Consider the following 14,802-nt stretch of genomic DNA (forward strand, 5'->3'; position numbering starts at 1 on the left):
ACTTCTTTCAAGGGTTAACCGTCACTAACAACGTATATTGTTGTCACTCAGTTTTCCCCTCAATCAAATTATCCTACCACTCAATTGACCCTGCCCACTGTCCTACTCAACCTCTAAGCCTAGGAAATCTGAACAAAGCCTGAACTAATCGGGGCGGAGGAAAAAGGTTCGAAAATAGGGACAGAATTAAACATTTCTGCTATAAACTTAGAAAGTTACTAGAATAACAGAATTTGTATTATCACAAGTTCAAAAGTAGGTACTAGGCTATCGGCCCAAGGGCCTAAGTAAGCCTAGCCAACAAGATTCCCTGGCTTACGCCACCCAAGAATGTTATTTTCCTATGCCACTGTCGAGCAGAGACAAAGAAGGGATCCCTGTGGTGTATTTCCTATTCCCCATCCACTCATCAAGATTTTTCTTGAAGAGTGCTAATGAAGAACTTTGCTTGACATAGATGGGCAGCCTGTTCCAGAGTATGGGAAGTCTCTGGGACAGGAATCTATCCCTCCAGCATGTCCTGTTTATTGCGGTGGCAAGGTTTAGGTACCTAGAGTGTGTAGCTTGGAAGGATTGGGATTTCTTTAGGTGTAGCGTGTTCAACAGCTCTGGGTTTGACATAGCTTTATATGTTAGGCAGAGATCACCTCTGAGTAGGCGATATGCTAAGGAGTAAAGCTGGAGTTTTTTGAGGCGGTCAGTGTAGGGCATTTGTTTGAGGCCAGTAATCCTCTTTGTGAGGTACTTCTGTCATGCATTTTCCTGAAGGATAAAAAAATATGAAACACAAACGTATGTCATTATTTAGTGATTAATCAGTGATTTGCCGAAAAAACTACAAATGTTATAAGGAAAAACTAAAAATAAGGCAAAAACCTGGATATTCTCTGAAAATCTGGACAGTTTAGAGGTATGTACTCAACATACCTTTCATCTTGGACAAAACTAAAAAGTAATGGGGGTCAAAGGCCCCAAAATGACATTTTTACATATTACTGTAATGTACTTAAAGAAATAGTAGAACAGGTTTGCATCAACGCGCATTTTCTGTTAAAAAAAATGAAACTATGATGTGTGGTGTAACTGAAAGCCACTGTGATTTATCAGAAAAATTATGAGGCACCGGACAAAATACGAAGCAAAATGCAAACATTGCAAGCCTTTGAAGAAAGCTAATCCCCGCCCACTCCGCTGCTGGGGCAACTTGGTTTAGGGACCGTGTTGAGCTTTGAAACAGGAAAAGGAGGAACGTTGGAAAATAAAGTACATTTTCAGTACTTCGCAATGTACAAACTCAGTTATCAGTCTTCATAGAAAACGTCCAGGCCGTGTTTTGTTGTGTAATTATTCTACCATGAATTTTTTGGTTGATGGCTAGCCTAGAGCTACTGTACACATACACGGTAACAAGCTGTATTTTTAGCACATCCCTAAGCTGTTTTTTGAAAAAAAAAAAAAAAAAAAGTACCTCAAACGGGTGTGTACGATTTATATATGTATCGCCCGTCTTGTTAGAAGTCCAATAAAATGCATATTCTACTGCAAAATAGTGGGATTTTAATGTTACGGCAACGGCGGTGCAGTGTACAAAATAAAATTTTAGGGTGCGACTGGCTACAGATCCCTCGGGTAAGAAAGGGATTTATTGGAATTACATGAATTGCCTAGTTGTAGTGTGTGAAGAACCATGGTGAAAGACTGTAAACATACCTCTCAACTGATTTTGACTCGTGTGTGTGTGTGTGTGTGTATATATATATATATATATATGTATATATATTTAATCTTTTCCTCAAAATGTGTTTTTTTCTGCAAGTCTTTGAGGACTGAAGGTCACTAAATAATTGGATGCATCATGCACGCGACACATCCTGTTATTATAGCAACTTTCTAAGTTTGTAACAGCAATATTTAAAATCTGTCCCTATTTCTTCAGGGCCTTTGTCCCCACATTATTGTCCAGATTTCTTGTTTTTAAGAGGTTCAGAGTTAGAAGACGGCTTGTAACAAATTACAAACACAGAACTACGTAAAAAGCTATCTGTGCAGTTTTAAAATCGCTCATGTGCTCCATTGCGTTTCACTGTTTTAATTTAGATGTTTTATTTTTGAAGATTGCAAAAGTAATTATTGCTCTTAAAATGTTTTGTAATAACTTGGAGCTTTTCTCCCTGGCCTCCGCTGAAAATGGCCTTCTACACATACCTCTCAACTGTTCCTGATTTTGACTTAATTGTAGCAGTGACGCTGTTAATCCCTGTTAAAATTGTGACTTTGGAGAATTACTATTGAGAAATAATTACAATAATTAGACTTACAAAGTTCTTTTATTTCATAAAATGGATATTAATTCACATTTTCTTGTCCTGTCAGTGTACTTGATAGTCATAGCTCTCAACCTTCCATCTCCAAAATGAGGAACACTCGCCTTCATAATGTGGAACAAATTAGCAAAATGTGTAACACATACTAATGGCTTACTAACAACTTCAACTAGGAAGGTCATAGGATGGTTAAAATATGATGGTTTTACTTATAAAGAAGATCCTTTAATTTTCTATTTACCATGGATTTCACTTAAAAAATTCCCAACACTGAATGTGTGACAGACTCTTTCAATGTGGAACTTCGAGGAACTTGAACTTTTTAAGACCCCAAATGAGGTACGTTCCTCGTAATGAGGTACACTTGAGAGGTATGTTGATAGTACTAATATATTTTACAAGTGTCCCTGAGCCTGTTGAGATTTGCCCCCAGTTGTTTGAGAGCTACCCAGTCGGACTTTACCGGTAATACAATGTCAATAAATAAATTAGGATTGCCCTTCCGGCATACCCTATATAAGTTAGTAGGAGCACAAATTGTTTTTATTTCTAAAGTGAATATTTTGCCTCAAAGGCAGCCATTTGGTTTGCAAGATTGGTTGCAGATATTTTTAATCGCTGTCATTTAACGTACTGATTAAATTTGAACCATAAATGTGTGCAAGTTTTGGCGTTGTTTACGTTATTTGCATACTATCTACTGGAACGGCGTAGTTTACGACACGCGCGCACGTACTAACATATCTCTGCACACTTTGTCTTCAGTGTATGTCATGTGCTTCGTCCGCAAAGACCAACCTTACCGTAAATACTAAAAGCCAGGCTTTGCCAATTCACCGCGGTATTGTACGAACTGTTTATAATGTCACGATGGTTACGTAATTTAAGAGCTGCGCTGTAATATTACGTTACCACCGTAACATTCTGACATTTTGGACATGCCGAGCAACAGTGGTTGTGTTGTGACAGTGATCTTGATGGTTAGGACACGCAAATTTATCTTTCCCTCCCCACAGATGATGCAGCTGGAAACGAGGGAAACTGCTGTTTAGCACACACTCTAAAATGGTAAAAGCGAATGCGTACGAAACAAACATGTAAAACAGGTTTGCTTTCTACATTTCAGCCGTGTTGCAACTCATCAGAAAGCATCATTTCTATTTCTCATTTTTATTGGCAAGATCTATGAAAGATTAATATTTAAAAAAAATATATGTTATTTAAAACATTAAAATTGCAAAATAGACTTTGTTTTATTGTACGGTTGTGAAGCAGACGGATACTCAGATTTATTTTGTAGGCAAGACAAAGAGCAGCTAAGCCTTTTGCTAATGATCACTTAAGTTGTTGTCTTTTTCCGGTTACACCGGTCCGCTAATGATTGGCAGTAGATTTTTTATGGTGCCGAGTTGCCAGCCCGACGCCCAACCTTCGCTCATTCATGCATGTCTTTACAGATTACAAAATATAAAGAAACATAGGACTTGCCGTATGTATTTATAATCTCCTAATCTTCCGTACCAAACTGCTGATTACGTTTTAACATTTAGATATCAGAGCTTAAAAAAAAGAAACCCCTCACTGATTTAAGTACGCATTTACTTTGTACATAATGTTTTATTTTATACTGATCTTCTGTGAGGAGAATGGCTTTTGTATTAGAATATTACCCCACCAGATGCGCAGTAACAAGGACTACCCAAAGCCCGCCCAGCACTTTGCTCATGACGTGTATTTTGAAAAGTGCTTTGAATAAACATGGGAAACCCATCCTCAGAAAGATGAGTATGCTAAACGTTGTAATTATTTCACTACAAAGCTTTTTCTCCCTTGTGATCAAAAGCTTCGATAAATTACATCCTAGACTAAATAATTTGGCAGAAGGTGTGAGAATGCTTAAAACAACCCAATAAAAGTTGTATCTGTGCGTTTTAATAATAATGTTTAAAACTATTTAATATTCTGAAATAAGTCATTAATTTGTACTTCATTTTTAAACCCTGTTGCATTTTACCCTTAAGACAAAAGGTTCATAGCACCTGTCTTGTGGTTACCAAGCAACAGTACACACTGCCAGGTCATATAACTGCTGTGAGGAAGTATGGAAGACTGCAAACACAGATATCTTTCATGTAACTCCATCTAGCAGGAGAAATGTCTTTCATTTTACTACAAATTATTACAGTTGAATAATTAACATCAATGGATATTGCGTACTACAGTTAATACTAAAGAAGAACATATGTCCAGTATTCTAGATATGAACTAATGTGAGGGTCAGTCTTTTCAATTATCACCGATTGATCAGGGATATGTGTCCTGAACACAACAGTATAGCCACTTAATTCATTGTTGTAACAGATTCATGAATCCTGCATCTGCAAATATATGTATGTATATATTTTTATATACTTATGTGATCCAATTCACCCAGGCTGTGCCTACAGATGGTCCCTTGAGATCCGTGCACTTTCCCTGTAAAGAAATATAAATAAATAAATAAAAATGATGAAAGTGACCCAGTTGACATGACTGTCCTATTTTCAATTTGTCTCCTATAGTGAAAGTATGTCCAGGTTCTGCAGCTACTTCACTTTAATAATGGTAACTTGTCATAGGTTCATAGATTAGTACTAGGCTAAGTGCCCTTGCGAGCCATTGTAAGCCTAGCCAATCAGTCCTTGTGAAACTCAAATCCTGCACCTTGTGTTTGCAAGGCAAACACCTAAACCATTAGGCCATTTTCCCAACCACTTCCCAATGTCCAAAGCAGAGTCCAGCTTTTGTCTTACTAATTACCCAGCTCGTGTGTATTGCTATTTCATATTTATTAAGCAATAACTAATTTTCAGTGGAAGTCCAATGGAGGACGTCTCCACAAATACTTATAGCAGAAAAAATAAGGAATATTGTGAGCATTAAACAGACTAGAAAGCTACTTAAATGTACAGTGCAGTTGCATGAGATTCACTCTCTGTTCCCAAAAATGTGATGGAACTGGATATACTTATCAATAAGCTATTAACATGGAACTGCTGTATATAAGAAGTAAAAACTCTTGTCAAACTGAGACAAAATTTGAATGACCAAGAAATTGGCTGTACAGAACCGGCTATTACCGGAGGCAGTTATGACTATCCTGAATGTGCATATTCTGAGTGTGTTTTTGAAAGGAAGCTTAAATAAATGGCAAATCTTGAGGGAAAGAGCAGTCTGTACTGTGCAGACTATAAATGATAAAAGTGCTACCCTCATAATGGCTTTGCATTTGAGTGCTTTGAAGAGGAGAAAGTCCAGGGTAGAGTTTTCTGGTTGGGCTCATTTTGGACTGGGTTGCACAGCATCTTTTGAGTAATATAAGATGGAGTGGGCAAATTTCTGTTGAGGTGAACTAAAGTGTTGTGAAAATCTGAACCAGTGCAGGTTTCCTCAGAAGACATGATGATGAGTTTTAAGAGAATATCCTACAGCAAATGTGGCTGCTCTGTTGTAAATGTGTTCCAGTGCTGAAAATTTTAAGGGTTATGGATGAGGTAGTAGAAATCATATAGTGTACTAGGGGAAGAAATGTCAGAGTAGTTTCAGGACTGGGATGATTTCATTTAGAATTGTTTAGCTCTTTAGAACAGACACAGCTTTGATTAATTTTTAATGTTACAACTTAAATATACTGGACAAACTACATGTTGATTAGTTGGGATACCCAAAAGTTTAAATTTCATTCAGAAACCTATCAAGAGATAGTATTTGAAGCTGATTTTTGCTTCCTTCGAGGAATTGTGTGTTGGCACCATAGTTTTAGTATTTGTTTTGAGTGAGGCTAACATTATGCCAGTGATGGTACTGATAGCAGTTGTATGACAAGATTAAAACAGAGCTGCTGAAATCGTCAGTGTAATTAGATTAGCTTTAGCTTTTCCACAATAAAAGGCCTTTCTGTTTACAAATGAAGTAAACAGTATCGAGCCAAAGATTAAGCCTTGCAGGGTAGCTGCAGTGTCTGAGAAGGTATCTGACTTGATATTAACCCATGCTAGTGAAATATACAACAGCTAGCTGTATCAGGTAAACCACACCCGATGAGACTATGTATGGCTGTATGATCATTTATAGTTTTTGATGCCTTTGAATAGCCTGGAAATAATACACCTGTAAAAGTTATCTTGACTTAAGCTCTTAGGGGAGAAAGTAATATAAATGTTAAGAGTTATCAACTCTATCTTAACATTATTTTACGAATATTTTGAGTGTGGGGGGGCACAGCCTCTGTCTATTTAGTCACTAATATCTGTCACAGTTCTCATGATTTCCTATAATCCTATTTCACTCCTTCTTCATCCCTTCCCCAATATAACACACTTGAACTTTGTAGTAGTGTCTTTATTCATTTAATATACTTACAGATGGTGTATTTAGCGCAGAATTAAAGTTTAGTGAAAATACAGTTTTAAATTTGAGCTTGTCCAAACCATTTATTCCTTCTGTATTTGCTACTTACTGAAGTTATTTATATTGCTGATATTGCTTGCTGTGATGCTTTGATTATTTATTAAAGCATTTGAATCATTATGTTCATTATTCAAAGTATAACAACTTTTACCTGAAAAGTTTTGATTGCTGCAACTGAACTGTACAGCAGTGCCTAACAGAGTTTAAAAAGTTGAGCTAATGTAAAAAGCATTTCTTACTATTATTCTATTCATAGCCTTAGAGTTTTTGTAGTCCAACAGAAGCGTAGCTGTTAACAGCCAATGCAGAACACTTAGTTTGCCATTTCCCTAGCTATTAAATTGTAGATCTCAATCATTTCTTTTTAAACCAGTCATGAAAATTACATGTTGTCTGTTACACAGCACTTCTTAATGGCATTAGAATTGTTGCTGTACCCATTCCAGGAAGACTGCTCATGCTATCCAGCACCCTTTATATGACATAATACTCCTCTTAGCTGACAAAATACTACCTCTAGTTTTGCCCTCTTGTTGTTTTTTTGTGGACTGCACCCCTTAGGGACTGCTTGTAGTACTCGGTGAAATTTTATCTTGTAGTTTTGTCTTGGTGTGTGTGTGTGTGTGTGTAGACTGAACCGTCTGAGACTGTATGGAATTCTCAGTGACTTAAAAGTTTCTGCTGTTTTCATAATTGTATTGCTTCCCTTTTTCAAGAATGGTAGATAGAGATGTGGTGAGAGGGGCAAAGTTAGGAGTAGAGGAAGTAACTAGCAGATTACTGCAGGGCTGAGTACTTCTCGACATGTTTTTGTTTAGAAGCAGTGCAGAGAGCATGGGGAGCAAAATCAACCTGTTCATGATGACATAGTCATCTCTTATCCTTCACTGTTAACACACAGGATAGAGTTGGAAGTCTGACCACATGGGCATGAAGGCAGCACCCAAGGTCCATTGCAGACATATGCAAAGTATTTACTTGGGCCACAACAACCCTGGTGTGAAATGTCAGCTGGGGGAGTGGTACCATTATCAGTAGAGCAGGAAGAAAGAATCTAGAAGTGTTAAGAGCACTGAGAATGTACCACAGTAGCAGGGTGGGCAGTGGTAGTAATAACAGCACACTGACATTTATCTTGAAGGCAGTAGATCCCAGTAGCAAAGATGTAATGCCCCTGTTTTTCCATGCTCTGTTTGCCCCCCACCAGCAGTACCCTGTGCACTTCCTTTGGCCATAGAAGGGAAGGGACGGGACATCCGAATGCTGGTAGTAGTCAAGAGAAGAACCACCAAAAGAGCCTGGAGGTGTAGGAAAAGGGATACGAGTGGACATTAGAGGAGATGAAGAACAGCTAATGGAAAAAAAAATACAGAAGAGATGTGGAGGACATGACATTGTTACACAGGATCATCCTCTGAAGCTGTGAAATGGAAATATGAAATCATGGACAGAAAAGACAAAGGGGGAAATGAGTGGGCCCAGGCAGCAGATTTTAAGAACCAACATCTTCCAGTACCTGCAAAAATATTTATTGATTAAGAGGAATGTGGACCAATGGAATGGGCTTCTGTAGGGATGGTAGAGATGGAAGCTGCAGAAACATTCCAGAGGGAATGGGACACGTGGAGAAAGACAAATGTTAAAGGGAAGGTAGAATGTCGTATGACCTCAAAGGGAGGGAATGGACAGGTGGAGAAAGACATGTTAAAGGGAAGGTAAAATGTTATATCCCCTCAAAGGGAGACTGTATAGACTCATTGCCTCTTTCTCCCATTAAGGAAAAAAAAAAAAAAGAAAAAGCAGTGTGGCGTGCATTTGGAGTCTTTTTTAGTCCATTAGTCGGTTTCTGGTGCATTCCCTGTACCTTTCTGTTGTCCACCTTTGAATTGTCGTTGTGCTGCATTCATCTTTATAATGATGAGGTTTACAGCACATTACAACAGACAAGGCCTTATGAGCTGCCTTTGTAGAGGAGAATAACTTATTTTTTTTGTACTGGTGCTGCATATTGTATGCATGTCAGTATATATTGGTTGATTTCATTATTACTAGCATTCCTTGCCAGTACACTTCATCATGCTTTACCTCCTTTCTGCAGGGGGTCTATACCAGTCAATTCCAAAATAAATTTGTGGCTAACCATGCAGTGATGTAGGTTATGCTTCAAGTTAGATGGTGAGTCACGCTGATTAACACACAAGGGAGGTTTGTTTCGGAGATTTTGGGAGACACTGAGTTATAAACCTATCCCTCCACTGTTTTATTTTTCTGTTGGTGAAGATTTAGGTCTCTGTTTTTTGTATTGGCGGCAGTATTGTACTTGCAGAGACAGCATTTAGTGGTGTGGTAAGCACGATCTCCTTCAAAAGTAAAAAACAAAACCAAAAAGACAGACTGTCTCGCAAAGTAATAAATACGTTTATTCGATAAACTGCAACGCTGCAAAGCTTTCGAGTATGACTTTTTTTCAATGCAACAGTTTAAATTAAAACATCAGTTCTGCATTTATATAACAATTTAAAATCACAGCCAGCCTACCAACTGAAACTAATTAATTTAGTAAAAGTTAACCCTTTAAACACCAATAAAACCACATGACATAAAAAGCAATATAAGAACAATATAAAACTTCTCATACATCATTAAATAATAGAATGTTTTAACTTAAGTATATACAAAACATGGTCTTTCTGTAATAATCTTGCAAAATTCATTATCTGAGCGTAATATAGTCCACTTTTTGTCAATAATATTCTTTAGTTGTATATGCCTATTATATTTTGTAATATAGATTAGAGGCCAGTCCCTATTAGCCATTACATCTTTATTATTAACAATAGGTTGGTTGTTATACAAATATGGACAAGCCATTCCATCATGTTCAGAGACCATATTTTTGATATTTTCCTTAACTAAAGTTATATCATACCCTGTAGAGTGAAACTTATTTGCCATATGTTCTAATTCCTTTCTGAACCCTTCTTCTCTAGTATTTAACTTGCTAGCGCACAGCGTACACAACAAATAAAGAATATTATAGAGAAAAATTGGACTATATTATGCTGAGATAATGAACTTTGTAAGATTATTACAGAAAGACCATGTTTTCTATATAAAAAGGATAAAAACTTTAAGCAATTGCTGTGTTACAAGGATTTTAAGTACAGAAGACGAAAACAAAACCTAGTAAAAAAAAAAAAAACTATTCCCTGCTATAACTGTAGCTTTTGTAAGTATATAAACACTGATGTAGAATTTATGCACCCAATTTCTAAAAATAATTTTGTTTTTCAAACATTTACTACTTGTCACACTGAAAATGTGATTTACTTTGCTAATTGTGGGAAATGTTCAGACTTCTATATAGGTAAAACAAATAATAAGCTAAAAGGATAGCATCACATATGTCGGAGATGCATAGAAAATTAGACACAAATGCTTAATAAAAGCACATTCAGTGTTATGGAAATGAACATTTCTTTAAGTTTAGAGTGCTACAAAAAATGGACTTGAATCATAGGGGTGGGGATATTGTTACTGTTACAGAAGCAGTGGAATACAGACAGGTAAATTATTTTAGGGCAGATGCCCCACCTGGTTTAAGTACGATAAATAGTATTAAGCCTATACTTACAATTAAAACATTCTGTTAATTAATGCTGTATGAGAATTTTTATGTCATGTGGTTTTATTGATTTAAAGGGTTAACTTTTACTGAATTAATTAGTTTAAGTTAGTAGGCTGGCTGTGATTTTAAACTGTTATGTAAATGCTGAACTGATGTTTTAAACTGTTGCATTGAGAAAGAGTCTTGTATTCGAAAGCTTTGCAGTTTATCAACAAACATTACTTTGTGAGCTGGTCAGTCTTTTTTTGGATTATTGTTTTTGGTTTTATTTTTACAGTATAGTCCGTTTTAGTTGGTTGTCCCATTTTTAGATATCTCCTTCAAAAGTCTATAAGACACTAATAAAGGGATAGAGTTCCCAGTCTCTCTTGGTAACTCAAGGACTTTAGGCCTGTGATCTTTTTGATTTGTAACCTTTGTGGTCTTTCCAATCGTTTGATATGTTTAGTGAGATAAATCCTGAAGGGGGAGTTGTACTCTATATCTTGTCTGATCATTACCTCTTTAGACTTTTTTAATCGTCTTTATTGAACTATCACTTATGATATAGGCAGTCGTAGAATTATACAAATGAAAACAAACCATATTGACATATTCTCAGTTGCAAACATTATACATAACATACAATCTTCTGTTCAGTCATTGTTATTCCAGCATTACATAGCTCACTCAATTCCTGCCTTCCCTTAAACTTCATTCTTCCTCTAAACATTATATCTGATGTTGTAAAGCTTTGTTCATTCATTACAAATAGGACCTCGGTTCCGTTCTCGGAACCGATACGGCCGTTTCCAAGCTCGCACAAGCCAAAACTCTCAGCTAAGACCTACCCATAATGCCCCTCTCATAGTTACTCCAGATCTCGTTTGCTGCATTCCGAGTCAGACGTGCTAGCCATCTCTCTCAAAGCTAAGTAGAAAATTGCTATTTTTAAGACAAGTTTTTCTTCAAAATTGTTTACTTTTTAGTCAAGTTAGCCTTTTCTCACTGTCGCCTATAACCTAGTTCTATCCCCTACCCTTTCCTTGGTAATTTTAAATTTTACCATTTTTGGTAATGTCCCTCCCTTCTGCCTCTGACAGGCCCTTCCTTACCATTTGTGGTATTTTTAAATACCATCTCGGGTGTTCTCTCCCTTATTTTGTTTTTCTCTATAGGATAGCCTTCTTGCCTTATAGGTTCATAGGTTCATACTAGGCTATCTGCCCTAGGCATTTATAAACCTAGCCAGAATGTGTTTGGCTTTCGCCACCCATTTTAAATTTATTTTGCTGTGCCCTATTTCGAGGTTAGTATACTGTACCTCTGTCTAACAGTGACACAGAAGTGATACCCGGGGTAAACCTATGATCTCCCATCCACTCATCAAGATTCCTCTTGAAGAGAGTCAATGAGGGACTCTGCCTAACCTGGACTGGGATTTTATTCCAGAGTGAAGGGAGCCTCTGGGTTATGAATCTGTCCCTCCAGCATGTCCTATTTATTTCAGTGCTGAGGTTCAAGTCTCTCGAGCGCGTAGCTCGATGGGATTTGGATTTTCTGAGGTGCAGCATGTTCATTAATTCCGGGTTGGACATGGCTTTATATGTCAGGCACAGATCGCCTTTGAACAGGCGGTATGCCACTGAGTAGAGCTGGTGTTTCTTTAACCGGGCAGCATATGGCATCTGTTTGAGCCCTTTGATCCTCTTGGTGAGGTACTTTTGGGGTCTTTCCAGTTGCTGCAGGTGTCTGGTAAGGTACATCCCAAAAGGGGCATTGTACTCAATTATGGGCCTGATGAGGGATGAGTAAAGAGGCACGATGACCTCCCCTGATCTAGATGTGAATCCCTTCATGATTAGGTGGGCTATATAAAATGTTTTTCTAACCACTTTGGCCACGTGGTTGTCAAATGAGAGACTGCTATCAACTTGGGTCCCCAGGTCCCTAATTACTTCTTCTGTACTTAATGGATTACCACCTATGTGGTAATTTGTGGGCACTTTGTTTTTGCCAAAGGGGATGACTATACACTTTTTGACATTTAGCTTGAGGCCATGGCTCTGGCACCAGTTGTCTGTTTCTATGAGGCCCTTTTGGAGGATGCTTGTGTCGGCTGGAGAGTCGATTATGGCGCCCAGTTTGCAGTCATCTGCGAACTTGGTCAGCCACAGTCCTTCCGTGTTGGCCTGTACCTCCGAGAAATGTATACCAAACGAGAGGTCCCAGGACTGAGCCTTGTGGGACACCACTTGTAACTGGTTTGGAGTCTGACATGGCTCCAGCAATTCTAACCATGTGGGTTCTGTCCTTGAGTCAGTTTGCAGTCCATCTAGTGACATAGTGGTTTATATTTAAGCTGGTGAGCTTATCTATAATGCCCGAGTGGGGTATTGTATCTAAGGCTTTTGCGAGGTCCAGGTAGGCTGTGTGGACCACCTTCCCCTCGTCAATGGACTTGGTGACTGTTTCAAAGAAATCAACCAGGTTTAAGAGGCAGGATCTGCCCTTAACAAAGCCGAACTGGGTAGGATCCAGTGTCTGTAGGTCCCCAATATCTTTATTTATGAGGTCCATGATGATCCTTTCCATAGCTTTGCACACCAAGCTAGTCAGGCTTATGGGGCGATAGTTTCCAGGATCCGTTGAGGCACCACCTTTGTGGAGAGGGGCCACTGTTGCTGTACGCCACTCTTTGGGCACATATCCTGTAGTAAGGCTGATATTGAACAGTAGTTTTATGTTTGGGTTTAGCTCTCCTTGGAGTTCACGTAGGACGCAGCCCAGGACACTGTCTGGCCCATTGATGCTGTGTTTTTTGCTTTGGAGAGGGCTGCTCTTACCTGAGCATCTGAGATGTCAGGAGGGCAGCACTCTGCTGGGATAGATATTTACCCTTTTGGTGGGGGGGGGGGGTTGCGCTGAACCTGTCAGCTAGGATGTTGGCAATGTCTGTGGGTTCGGTGTATTTTTTGTCATTTTGGACTAATTCTGAGCATATCTGGGAATTACCACCCAGGTTCCAAACATAACTAAAGAAAGCCTTGTGATTATCCATAGTGTCCTGTGCAATTTTTCTCTCGAAGCTGGCCTTAGACAATTTTATGAGTGCCCGTAGTTTTTGGCTAATACTGATCAGAGATGCCTTCCTTTTTTGGGATTTTGCTTTATCATTTAGTAGCTTCTTCCTTCTATTGTATAGTTTGTTTATGGCTGGGGTCCACCAGACAGGACGTCTGCATTTGGAGGATTGGGTCTTGGTTTTATTTGGGATCGCATGATCCATGCATTCCTGAAGGTGTTCATAGAATGCGTTTATAAAGGATTCTGCGGTCTGGGCCGTATTTTCCACAGGCCCGGGGGCTTTGAAGGATTCCACCTTGGTTTTGAGGAGTGTGAAATTTGCTTTAGAGAAGTTTTTCACTGTGGTTTTCTGGGCAGGGGGTGGGGTCGGGATGTGAATATCCAGTGAGATTAGTTTATGGTCTGATCTTACCAGTGAGGGATACACTTCTGGTCTGGAGCATAGAGTCCCCATGTTGGTGATGATCAGGTCCAGTATGTTTTCCCCTCTTGTGGGAGTGGTAACAAGTTGTTCCATAGCATTTGAGTTTATAAATTCTAGGAACCTTTGGGCTAGGGTGTTGGAGCTAGAGTAATGCTCCCAGTCTATGTTTGGGTAGTTGAAGTCACCCAATATAATGGTGTTTGGAGTGACCTTCATATTTTCCAGCCTTCTCAGGAAGGCCGAGTGGGGTTCCTGGGTTTGGGAGGGTGGTCTGTAGCAGGCTATAAACTGGAAGGCAGTTTTACCCACTGTTAGTTGCACATGGATAGTCTCTGATGCTTCGTGCTTTGCCACCAACCTGGAGGTGTGGGTATCTTTGATGAATATCGATACTCCCCCTCCTTTTGTGGTTCGGTCCAAGTTTTGGGGCCGAAAAGCATGGTATGAGGTATAACCTGATAGTGCTGGGGTGTTCTCGGGAGCCCTGAACCAGGTTTCTGTTACTGCACAGATATCGATGTTCTCCATGCTAAGGAGAGTTTCGAGTGCGTGCATCTTGAGGTTTAGACTTCTGGCGTGGAGTAGCATTACTCTTAGTTTCTTATCCCTTGTGATACCTATGGAGGTGGGTTTGTCTTTTGAGCCTTGCCTAAAAAAGGCACTATGGGGGTAGCAAGAGCCTTTGCCAATATCCGAAAGCCCAGGGGTGACAGGTGCAAGCCGTCCCTAGCGAAGCATCGTGGCTTGTCGAGCATATAATCCCAAGCTGACAGGCATTGGATCCCCTTTGAATGACACCAGTACTTGTCAGTTGTTGAAATTGATAATTTTGTCTTCATATTGTGGCATCATTCTTGGTTGAGGGTAAGATGCTACTCAAGGTCAGGGTCATACCGGCGTGGGCTACATGC

The 14,802-nt window shown here is 39.0% G+C and overlaps 1 protein-coding gene across 1 annotated transcript in view; it reads left to right on the forward strand.

Moving 5' to 3' along the window:
- Positions 1-1,283: 1,283 nt before the first annotated feature.
- Positions 1,284-14,802, forward strand: part of LOC122815818 — a 337,567-nt gene continuing 324,048 nt past the window's right edge. The window contains exon 1 of the mRNA XM_044088620.1: positions 1,284-1,629. Coding sequence (XP_043944555.1) covers positions 1,528-1,629 — 102 coding nt within the window. The 5' untranslated portion in view covers positions 1,284-1,527. The remainder of the gene's footprint in view (positions 1,630-14,802) is intronic.

Source organism: Protopterus annectens, chromosome 11.part0 (assembly GCF_019279795.1).
Source record: "Protopterus annectens isolate FY-2018-M chromosome 11.part0, PAN1.0, whole genome shotgun sequence".
NCBI lineage: Eukaryota > Metazoa > Chordata > Ceratodontiformes > Protopteridae > Protopterus > Protopterus annectens.